The 12,226-nt window shown below is 46.9% G+C and overlaps 1 protein-coding gene across 1 annotated transcript; it reads right to left on the reverse strand.

The window, feature by feature from the left end:
• Positions 1 to 4,610: 4,610 nt before the first annotated feature.
• On the reverse strand, positions 4,611 to 8,605 carry LOC123052119 (phosphatidylinositol 4-phosphate 5-kinase 4). Its single transcript, XM_044475216.1, has 3 exons — positions 7,585 to 8,605; positions 5,405 to 5,663; positions 4,611 to 5,296 (listed from the first exon to the last, which is right to left on the reverse strand). Exons 1-3 carry the CDS (start codon positions 8,544 to 8,546, stop codon positions 5,123 to 5,125), a joined length of 1,395 nt encoding a protein of 464 aa, XP_044331151.1. The 5' UTR covers positions 8,547 to 8,605; the 3' UTR covers positions 4,611 to 5,122.
• Positions 8,606 to 12,226: the final 3,621 nt, after the last annotated feature.

Consider the following 12,226-nt stretch of genomic DNA (forward strand, 5'->3'; position numbering starts at 1 on the left):
CACGACTGTGCCGTTTTTTTGCCCTTTTTACATCATCGACGCAAAAAAGGCTCCTAGGGAAGCACTCAGGGGCGGCTGGAGATGCTCTAATATTCAAACATATTTTCGCCCTCAAAATCCTATGTCTTGTAACTATATCCACCACCGTTTGCGCTTCCATAATCATTTTTTTGCGGGAAAGTAACTTTGAAACAGTTTCATCCAGAGGTTGTAGTTTTTTATTGAGAATTATTCAGAAGTTGTACTACTACCAAAGAGAATGTTTGGCTTCCATCTAACTCCAGCTTCAAGAATAGAAAATTTGATGAAAAGGATCTATTTGATTGGTTGGGGGGGGGGGGAGAAACGAAGGGGTATCCACTTACTGGTGACAATGGTGGGTAATTTTCATCCAACTTCAGCTTCTAGAGTTTTTTTAAGCACCCCCTGAAGAGCTTCATAAAAAACTGGAAGTTGTACCTCAGATTCTAGTTTTCTCACGGAGTGGCATATCGTGAAGCTACTCCTGTTTGGCTTGTATTTTCTGAAGCGGAGTTGAATTTTAAGGAGAAGAGCAGTCCCAAACAGACTCTATGCTATGCTAGCTAACTTCACAGGAGAGTTCCAAAGCAAACAAGCAGCTAGCTGTTGCAAACGACCCATGCATGCAAGGATATGACTAGGTGCATTCACATGCCTACTAATTTTAGCTAAGCTAATGTTCCTTCCTTGGGACAACACACTTCTGATTTCGTTCACCCGGTTCGAGTGTTGCGACATATCCTGTTTAGCGCAGGATGTACTGCAAGGTCAATCACTTGTTTCCCTTTTGAGACATCTGCAGATGGGTGTTGTTGCAGCATAAACTACCCCATCTGATCACCATTATTTTTCATCCATTTTTCATTCAGCATTCCCAGCGGCATGTAAGATACCCGACGGCAGTGAACTAATCCTAGTTTAGATGGTTTGATTCTTTGTGATGGCACCAGCCTATCAAGGTTAAAATCCTATATTCTTTATTATTCAAGCTTTCTAGCGATATTCGTTCAACGGAAGGAGGTGTTTTTGTCGACTATGGAGTTGTGATGACCTCGTCAATCTCAAGATGATGTGTCGGCTCAGTCTTTTGAAGATACTTATATGGGTAGCTTGTGCATACATGTGTTCATAGGGATAAGTATATATGCATATGTATGAGCGTCTGCATTTGTATTCTGTTAAAAAAAAGATACCCGGCGTTCAATTGGTAGGAAGGAAATTCATATTCATCAACAATCTTCATTGGGTCATAATTCTCCGGCACGAGTGCATCACCCCTAACATCCAAGGGGGTTCCTCCATGGCCTTTCTCTTCCCCGACTGCTACATGAAAGTATTTTTTAAAACTACAACGTGAAAGTTACAAGGAAGATATCTTTCCCCATGGTTTTGCACTCCGTGCCCCGCAGCGGACACCAAAACCTACCTACCGAGTTCTCTAACAGCAACTCTAGTAGACCTCGTAAAACGCCGCGACCCACAAAATAACCGCAAATTGCGGGTCGGGGTCAGAAAATCTGCACGAGCAGACCCTGCATCCCGCCCCGGTCTGCAAATTTTTTTGCGGGGCGCGGTAAATCTTCTCCCCCAACCTCTATCTTCACGGGCTGGGAGGCCGACCCGAGCTCAACCCCTATCCCGCGCGAGATTTGGTGGGAGGAACATTTCCGCGCGGCCCTTCCCGCTCCCCGCATCCTCCGCCACCATTGCCCTCACTCCGCAGGCTCCGGCTGTTCCTCCCCGGTCGTCCCTCGCCACCATGGACAACCCCATGTTGTCCCCCGTCACCGTCGAGGTCGCGCACGCCCCTTTCCCTCGGGCAGATCTCGTCGCCGGCCATGTTGGCCCCGCCGTCGTCGCCCAAGCCCACGACGCGCCTGCCCTCAAGCGGCGGGGCAACGTGGTCGCGCAGGGCGGGAATCCGACCGCCCCCGCCGCGATGATCCGTGCTCCGGGCGCCAACGCGGCAGCGCGATCCCGGCCGGCGGCGGAGAAGGTTGGCAAGGTCGCGGGCGTAAAGCGGAGGAAGGTTCCGGCTTCAAAGAAGCCACCTTCTTCAACCTCCCGCTCCATCCCGCCGCAAGGAGGTGCTCCGGCGATGCCGTTCAATGGTGCCGCTCCCCCCGCGAGCGAGGCGTCGACGAAATGGCCGGAAGGTATGCGTCTTCGGTCTTGGCGATTCCCTTTCATTTTTCGCCATTATTCTCGATAGCGCGTGACTTGTTATCGTTTGCTATAGAGGTGGTTCGAACAATGCAACAACCGAGTTCGTGAACTTGTTGGACACGAACGTGGTTGACATTGATCAAGCCCCTTTCGAACCATTCGACTATAATGAAACGAAGGGCGGCGTGCATGATCATGGTTGTGCGAACGAATTGGAGGAGATCGAAGCAGAAGCGTTTGAGCAATCGCAAGCAAAATCTGGAAAAAGCATAAGATCGAAGAACTACACGATCTTGGAAGATCAAGCTTTGATTCAAGCATGGAGTGCGGTGTCTCTTGATGCATGCACGGGTACTTCTTAAACTTCCAAGAGATATTGGCAAAGGATCAAAGATCAATACTTCCGCATTATGACAAAGCATCCCAATAGGACTCCACGCACATTTCGGTCGCTTCAAGGGCATTGGGAGAATATCAAGCCTATGTGCAGCTTGCTTGGAGCAAGTGTGCAATGCACCTCCAAGTGGCACCGTGGGGTCCGACTATGTGAGTTTGTTTTGCCTTTGTTCAAATTGTGCATCATCATATTGCATCATGGGAAATGATTGGATCACTTTGTTCACATTGTGTAGGACAAGATTGCTCAACATAGATACAAGGACATGAAAGCTTCGGAAGGCAAAATTTTCAAACTAGAGCATTGTTGGGAGTTGCTCCAAAAGTGCGAGAAGTGGAAGTTGATCGACAAATAATCCCCACCAAAGAGAGGCTCACTTACAAACATGGATGAAGATGAGGATGATGATGGCCCAAGAATTTTGCACAAGCCCGATGGCGACAAGAAGACCAAGGAGAAGATGAAGAGAGAGTAAGAAGCATCAAGCTTGAGGGAGAAGATTGATGCCATGGTGCAATCCAACGCGTCAATCTTGTTGAAATCGTTGGAGATCAAGAAAGAGTTGGCCGAGAAGAAGGCGAAGGAGAAGCAAGAAAAGTGGCAGTTGCTCAAGGAAGAGGGGCTGCGCAAAGCTGCCATCGAGGAGAGAAGAGCACGCGCCGCCGAATCTATGTCCATGTTGCTCGCCGAAGAGAACACGACCATGTCAATGAACCGCAATGACATGGACGACCTCACCAAAACATGGCATGATATGGCAAGGAGAGAAATTTTGAAGAGAAGAATGGTGGCGTCGGCCGGTCTATGCTACAGTTCCGGTGATATTTTCTCCGCTCCATATGGTGGCAATGTGGATGATTTCGGTGCCGGAGTTGGAAAAAGCGCCGGAGATGGATTCGGTGGCGCCGATGAACTCCAAGGTGGACTCGATGGCGCGGAGTGAAGATCGACTAAGATGATGCCGGACATGGGCGCAAACCTTTTGCAGGGCCCTCTTTTGCGTCAGCCGTAATGAACTTGGCTTCTATTTACGCGTAAAACTGTTTATGTCGTTTGAATTTGAACTTGTTTGTGAAATCCTATGTCAAATGCGAGATTGGCAGTTTATCTGTCAAATCCAAGATGGTGTCCAAGCAGAACCTGTATAGCCAACCTGTAAAAATGCATATTTCATGAATACACTTTTTTATGGATCCGTTCGGGGGGTCTGCATCTGTGCCAGCCTGCGCCGGCCCGCAAAAGCGGTTTTGCGAGAACTGCAAACGCGTTTTGCGGGCCGGCGGGATGCGGGGTCTGCTAGAGTTGCTCTAAGACCTCAGTCATTGCCGGTTTCTTCGATAGCACCTTCACCAATGTCGTGGTTCCATCATTCCCACCTTACCACCCCAAACCACCTGATCTTGACACTCTTCTTCTCCGCTGACAACCGCAGCCTCTCCATAAGCTCTGACACCTTTTCTATAGCACCCCTAAATAACTAAGCACTGCCTCGCGCTAGGGTGAAAGTGGTGTACGATCACATCCTCTAGAAACATGAAAGGTTTTTGGCTCGGAATATAAGACTCCAATGAGGGCAGCACAACCACAGGCATAGGGATCGCTGCCAGCACAGAAGTGCAGGGTGATGGGATGTGGACGAGAGAGGGCATGGCTTCATGAAGGACTTGGCGAGCAGAGATCGAGGACGACAACCATCGCCGAGACCGCCCTGGGGTCACCAAGAAACCCTAACCGTCACCAAGAGGGACGAACCAAAACTCAATTCATACTGTTTTAGAATGACTTTTGTTAATACACATCGTAACAGGGTGTAACTGCTAGCTCTCCCCTCCCCCTTGAATTTGCTCTGCAAACTCTCTATGGACTGGCTGATTCATGTTCAACTGGAATATACTCCTAGTATGAAACGGTGGCGATCAGTACTCCTGAACTAAAATCATGACGGCACTTATTTTGGGACGAAGAAAGTACTTATGACACTACATTTTACAGTGACACATCAACAACCAAAACAACAAGGAGGCGCTGATGAATCATGGTCGTGCATGATATCTTTATGCGTTTCTGCTACAGAGATACAGACAACAGCGGGGCGGCATCTGGCAACTCCAACCTCAACAGCCGGCACCGCGAAAAACGTAGGGTTCTATACTTCTATACATGCTTAAAGCAGGGGAGAAATTTGTCTCTGACAACCGAGGGTGTACATCATCATCGCATCTCTAACGTAGGATGGATATTACACTGAAGAAAAGCAGAGGGAAAGCTACCTGACCACAATCCATTGCCTTCGACAACGGAAAGCTCTCGGCGCAGAAGTTCTGCTGCATCGCAAAAGACACCGCAAAGATGTATTGGAGGGATGGCAGAAAACTCTGCTTCCGAAGCTCTGATGCAATGGGCGTCGCTCAGGTGTCGTCATGGACCGGTGGCAGAGCAACAACACCCCTATCGAGGAAATCAAAGCTTCTACCAGACGATTTGTATTGTGATGGCATCGCGGAGCAGCTTCGTGCCAACCTTATGTTGGCTAAATCCTCACACTATTGACAACGGTAAATCATCGTTATTATTTGGAATGCGTTTTTGTGCAGCCTTCACAGCAGCCACTCTAGCTGCATTGGCTGCTTTATTAGCTGCGGCAACCGCCCTGTTAACCTTATCATCTACTCTTGGAACATCGTAGGCCTTCTCTGTAGCTCTTCTTGCCTCCTGGGGGTGTGGCATAATCAGAAATCAGTGACAACAATTGTACAGTATTAAACATCATGGGAGTAAAGACTCTTTCTGGTAACTACCGATGGTTTGCTGGCACATTACCTGCACTGCATTGAGGACCTTGGAATGGTTCACGGCAATTGCTGACCCTGGGACAATATTTTGGGTGCTTAAGGTGTCAAGAACTCCATTTTGCCAGTGGCCTGCTTGTGTCTCTCCATTCCTGAATGTATACATGCCTAAGCCCTGCCTTCTGCCCTCATGCCATGCACCCTCGTATCTATGTCCATTGGCAAAGCTGTAGACTCCGAAACCGTGCATTCTATCAGCGAAGTACTCCCCAGCATACGTGTCACCATTCCTAACAGCAGTAACAAAAGAGTTAGTTCAAAGCTCAATTAATACCAATTTTATACTGCATCATTTATTATTGCCAAACACGGCTATACTAGCACAAAGGAATCATGATACCATATTGCAATCTTAACAGGCTCAAGTTAAAAGTTAACTCAAAAGAACAAACATGGAAGAAAAAAGGAAAATGGAAGCTTAAGATCAATTGCGATTCAAACAGAAGATGGTTGTACTGGAAATATGCAGCACGGTATAATTGGCAAACATCACATAAAACTTTATATGCTATCTCATGAAGTTTGAAGAAGTTGGACATATTATCAAGCTAGTTGTCTGGTAAACAGAACTGGAAAGAGAATAGTTATTGATATGGTCTTTTCAGATGTATCAAGACAGATGACAACAAAATAGGACCACAAAATACATGGAGACCATGCGCAATCATTGATGACTCGTATAGCCCACTACCAGTCCCTTCAGGGACAACCAATATAACCCATAACTGATGAGACAAATATATAATACTACAGTGAATTAATGTATTTACGAAATCTCCATGCATATAAGAAATGAACTACCGGTGTGAACAAAACTTGTAGCAGATTAACTTGGTGGTGTGGTCAAATCTGACTATGAAATCTTAAAACTAAGAAATTGGATTATAGTAACCATCCAATTGTGTACCATGAACTTTTAACTAACTGCAGCCACATAAATAAGTTGATATAAACGATAACAGCTTAAGTAGCAAGAATTTACACAAGAAAAGTTTCAAACAAGATTTAAAGAATTCAGATAAATAGATTTCACGCTGCACACAACTGAACGGCAGGTCATTGCTAGAACTAGGTTCAAAACCTTGGGATATTACTAAATTAGTTGTCTACCCAAACTCATTCCTCATAAAGACCACAACCATAACCAGTAATATTACCCATATAGAAGAAAATATACACATAATATATGCATCTAATATACTCATACAGGTCCGCCTCCAGATTTGGCAGATATTAAATTCATCCAAAAAACTACTCCCTCTGTCCCATAATGTAAGACGTTTTTTGACACTAGACATTATGGGACAGAGGGAGTAGCTTATGAGGTGATAGCAGTGTCACTCTATTCTACCAAACAACTACATCTCAATTCTCATTATCTGCAGTTCTTTTAGAGCTCTCCGGTTGATTGTAAGCTATGTCTGACCAATAGCTCTCCTACCTAATGGCTAATGGTATGGGGCAAGGTAGCGTAAAGAGTAGCTTGTATTCTTGTTCGGCGAGACAGAGGTAACAAGGGGAGTTGTTGGTTGGGGCACTACCCTGGTGATAATTACACTTTTTCCAGATTCCACTACAAACAGAAAAAGAGAATTCTACATCAGATCTATGGTGAAGGGAATCAGCCAAGCGAGCCATATCATCTCTCCCTAGAAAACAGCAACCTGACAAAAGTCCTTTACTTTGATTGAAAGAAGCATCTTACTCAACAGAAAGCAACAAAAGAACAATGCTACCGGCAACTAATGTATCATCTACTTGGGTGAAAAGAACTTCTACAATTTACTTGATATATAAAATACTTGTGCAGTTATCAACTTCACTACAATCCCTAGGTTATACCATGATATGGCCAATTACACATGAGTCTTGTTTAGGTCGGATACACAAACCCCACAGTAACTGTGATAATGTTTAGCAACCAATGAGGCAAAACATGGAAGACGGAAAATATCCACGCAAGCTCTACAATTTCCTTATTCATCATATGTCATGGCTAACACAATCTCACGTTTGGCCAGATCTTCAACATTAACACACTATATTATGCACCGTCTATGTCTACATAAAAAAGGATCATGGCTAGCATGTAAGTAGCTGCACAGTTTAACTCGATTTCACAACTATGCACAAATACAATGCAATTCAAACCTGAAATGGTAGTGGCCTAGCCCGTGTTTGACACCTCTCTTGAACTCCCCGATGTACCGGCTGCCATCCTCGCAGGTGTGCACACCGTATCCATGGCTCTGCCCGTTGGACCATTCCCCGGAGTAGACATCACCGGTGTAGAACCTGTACACGCCGTGGCCGTGCCTGAGCCCCTGCCGGTACTGGCCTCTGTAGCGGCTCCCCCTGGCCCAGGTCTCGACCCCGTAGCCGTCGTACTTGCCGTCGATCCAGTCCCCCTCGTACCTGCCGCTCATGTAGTAGTAGTAGACGCCGCTGCCGGTGCAGCGGCCACGGTTGAACTGGCCCTCGTAGACATCGCCGTTGCTGTACACCTGGACGAAATGGCCGGTGGTGGGGGCGGACGCGGAGGCGGAGGGAGAGGAGCCGATGGACCAGAGGATCGGGGATCGGCGAGGCCGGCGGAGCGGGAGGTGGAAGGGGAGCGGGAACGGGAGGCGGGGGAGGGAGAGGCAGAGGAGCAGGAGCAGCGCGCAGGAGAAGGCCGCGGCGGAGAGGAAGTCGGCGAGGAGGGAGCGCGGGAGGATGGCGGGCGACGGGGAGAGGAAGTAGAGGGTCGGGAGGGAGAGGAGCAGCAGGATCCGGAGGCGGAGGTGGAGGCAGCGCAGCAGGTGCCTCGCGGCGGCGGCGGCCGCGGCCGCCGCGGCCGGGGCGGGCGGGACCGAGGAGGCGGCGAGCTTGCGGCGGCGCGGCGGGGTGAAGGGCGAGGGCCTGGTGGGTGTGGCCGAGGAGGAGGAGTTCATGGAGACGGGGCGCTTGTGCGGGGTGGAGGGGAGCGCATGGTGCGGGCTGGCCGGGATGTGGATGCGGAGGGAGGAGGGGTGGGGGGGAGGCGGGTGGTTGGGATCGGATGGCGGCGGCTCCGGCCCCGCGGCCGCGTCCGGCGCGGCGGCGGCGGCGACGGGGAGGTGGTGGTGGTGCATCTAGTTGGGGCTGGGGCCGGGATTGGGATCGGATTTGGGATTGGGGTTGGAATTGGGGGAGGAGGGCGGGGAGGTGGTGGTGGCCGGAGGAGGAGGTGTCGACATGGGCGGGGCGGGGACGAGGGGAGGGAGGGGGGCTGCCGCCTTCTCTACGCTTTTCTCCTCGCTTTTCAGCACCAGTTTTTTCGGGTCTTTTCTCTCTTGCTCCCTGTCTTCTCGCTCGTTTTCTTCTCCTCCTTCCTTCCTTCCTTCTTCCCCGTGCAACGGGTGATTAGTGTAATTAATGCATACAACCTCAGTGTGATAATTAAGGCATCTACGTATGGTTCATGAAGACTTTTAACTGTGAGGGCCTCTTTGATTCAAAGGAATCCTAAACGGATCTTGGAGAATTCTAATTCTTATAATTTTCATAGGATTACAGCTCATAGAAAATTTATCTTAGGATTCATATATACTACATATCATATGGAAATTTTCATCCGCTCTAACCTCATATGAATACTTCTACGTTTCCTTGGGCACAATCAAACAGCTATACTAATAGTGTGATAGTATCCAAGTTGACATGCAACTTCATTCTCATGTTTTTCCCTATTCATGTATTGTACAAATCATGCGAATCATAGATGCCCTAACATTCCATTGAACCAAATAGATCCTAGCCGGAAAAAAAAACAGTTTCATTATTTTATTTTTGCGAAGGATGGTCCCTCGATTCAGTTCAACGGAATCTCAAATTGTGCGGCTGTTTTCCTTATTTTGTTTTTCTATCTTTGTGTGCTTTTATTTATGGGCTTTGCGGTTTGGGGAGATATTTTTCGTACAATATTTCAAAGAAAAAGTCTATCTACACTAACAAAGATTCCTATATTTGTCTTTGAGTAATTAAATATAAATTTAGGCATGTTTTTTGAACATGGGACGGAATTGTACTATTGTATTTAAAGTTTTGCGGGTCAAAGCGGGCCCTTGGACCTCGTCTGCACTGTGTGGATTTTGTTTTCCTTCTAAAATTTATGTGCTTTAAACAATTTGTGAAGTTATTTTTTTGCAGGAAGAAAAACAATTCTTAAAGTGGGATTTTTTTTTGCGTGGCCTTAAAGTGGTTAAACAACATTCGATATGAATACTCCAAGAATATTTTTCGCTAGGGGTTATGCAATTTTGACCAATAAGATGAGTGGTGAAATGGCCCAGTTTTGAATTTGTTCTACTCTTGCCGGTTTGTTTCATCTCTCAGAAGTATGTAACATTCAGTTGTCCGCTCGTTCTTCGTCCAACATGACATATGCCCACTCTATCTCTGTTCTGATTTTTTTTTCCGCCTCAACTGCCCCACCACTAATTTATGTACCAAATAATTTTTTTCTTTGATAAGCCAATAAATGATTATCAAACAAGTGTTTACCGCCAAATAAATTTTTATTGATCTAACAACTATATTTTATACACTATTAAATTAATATGCGCACTTAATTCACAGGCTAACCTAACAAAAATATGTATTCCCTTGTTGCTACACATAAGTAATCATCTGGTGTAAAATCTCCCTCACTAAACAATAAGAGTGTCTAGATCAGTAAAGAGATCTAAACACTTTTATATTTCTTTATAGAGGGAGCACTTGTTAGGCAGTGATAGTCTTGTCAGAACTCCTTTCCGCTCTTTTTGCTGATGTATGCAGCGTTTGTCCCTTGTTTACAACCCTAATCAAATTGCAATTATTGAGAATACTAAATGAAGCCCAACAGTATTAGTGCATTGGAAGTAACGTACTTTAAAAACATGAGGACAATGCACGCGTCGTATGTGTGAAGTTTCTTATGCACGAATGTCATAGAAGACAAAGATGCTAATACAAGAAATGTGAAGTTGTGTTAGAATTATGCCAATTAATTTGGATCGGAGGGAGTAGTACACTTTTCTCACCGACCGAAAAGAAACTAAGAAACACTTCAGACACAGGGGCTACCAGATCACAGCGACTTAGCGTGGGATGCATGCATTTAGCTAGCAAACTCACACTTTTACTCATGGTGTGCCTGTTAGGTTTTGCGGGTCTGTTTGCCTGCACATGGAAGGATGAAAAGTGGCAGGCCGATAGGGCCAGCACCTTGGAGGTCTCCCATATCCGTGCGCCTTCGCCTTGCCTCGATCTGGCTCTGTCATGTGTGTGTGCAAGGAATACAGAGGGAAATGGATGGGGTCGTCTTCACCGGCCTGAAATTAGAATATTTCCCTGCAAAAGCGAGCCCTCGGCCATTTTGGTCGATCAGTTTATCACTTCCTCCGTTCTAGTATGACATAGTGTGTATTAAAAAAAACGAAATTAAAGTCAAAATAAGCAAACTTTGACTAAGTTCATAGAAGAAATTATCCATATCTAGAATATAAAAAATATATACAACATGAAAATAAATCTCATGATATATCTACCTAATCAATATGCAGCTGGTATTCTGTTTGTAGATCCTTTTCTTCATAAAACTTGATCAGAGTTTGCATTGTTTAACTTTAGGCACTACGTTTTGAAATAGAGGAAGTAGTACTTCCTAGTATCACCCTACATCCGCGTGTGTGGTCCTCGTGGTGCGCTCTAGTGCATACATGGTTGAGCCAAAGTGGCTGAAGTTAGGAGCTCACGACAAGATAGTTTCTAAGTTTGCGCAGCACACGTGGCCACGGCGCTTCAAGTTACAAGTGAACGGCATGCGACGAGTGAAGTAACGAGCACCGCTTCTAAGTTTAGGGGCGGGGTACACATGGTTTTGGTGGCTCAAGTTACGAGCTCACGACGAAACCGCTCCTAAGTTTAGCGGCGACAGTACCACACACTTGCGGTGCCCCGGGTGAGCTATTGAGTGCCAAGATGAATGAATGCTGTTTCTAAGTTTAGCAGCGCACAGTACTACCACGCGGCTGTGGTGGTCCAAGTGCTGCGACGAGCTCACGACGAGGTCGTCGTTCCTAAGTTTAGTGCCACAGTGTGTGGCTGCACTAGTGGTTGGAGCTTCAAGAGAAGATCGTTTCTAAGTTTGGTTGTGTGGTGTATGCACTGGCGGAGCTACAGCTAAGTTGGGTGAATCAGTAAAGATTTTTCTTTTGTGTGTGTGAGCTTACATTGGCCCGAGTAATCTTATTTTGCGAATCGGTATATTAGAGCAACTCCAATGGGGCGACCCCATTTCGTCCGTGACCGTCTGTTTGGATCGGCGTGGACAGAAAAGTCGGCCCAACGCGTCGACCCAAACGGGCGCGCGTCCGCTTTCATCCACCTGCCGACCCATTCCCGACCCATTTTTTAGCCGGATTTGCGTCGGTGCAGACACAAGACAGACGCGCGCGCTCGTCCTCTTTCCTCATCGGGCCCGCTGGTCGGTGGCACATTGACCTCTTCACATCAAACAACACACCCTCGCCCGCCTGCTTCGTCGCCGACGCCGCCGGCCATTTTTTCCGATAAAAATGGATACATAGATAGTTCTAGCGTACACAGATAAAAGAAAAGACCAACTACTCGTCGCTTTCCGACTCCGACTCGGTAATGTCCTTCTCCGACGTTTGAATGTAGGTGTCAGCATGCTGCTCGTCTTCGAAGTCCCAACCCGACGTTTCTCGTAGCTTCAGTTTCAATTGAGTGGCCAGCTTCCGCGAACGCTTGTCCTCCCGATAGGCAG

This window comes from Triticum aestivum, chromosome 1A (assembly GCF_018294505.1).
Source record: "Triticum aestivum cultivar Chinese Spring chromosome 1A, IWGSC CS RefSeq v2.1, whole genome shotgun sequence".
Taxonomy (NCBI): domain Eukaryota; kingdom Viridiplantae; phylum Streptophyta; class Magnoliopsida; order Poales; family Poaceae; genus Triticum; species Triticum aestivum.

Bases quoted from the DNA above. Each gene is read 5' to 3' on its own strand.
- LOC123052119 (XM_044475216.1), bottom strand. From the start codon at position 8,546: ATGCACCACCACCACCTCCCCGTCGCCGCCGCCGCCGCGCCGGACGCG. The intron at 5,664-7,584 runs GTTTGAATTGCA...TACTGCTGTTAG, and splicing joins CTAGGCCACTACCATTTCAG to GAATGGTGACACGTATGCTG. The intron at 5,297-5,404 runs GTAATGTGCCAG...CCACACCCCCAG, and splicing joins AGGTCCTCAATGCAGTGCAG to GAGGCAAGAAGAGCTACAGA.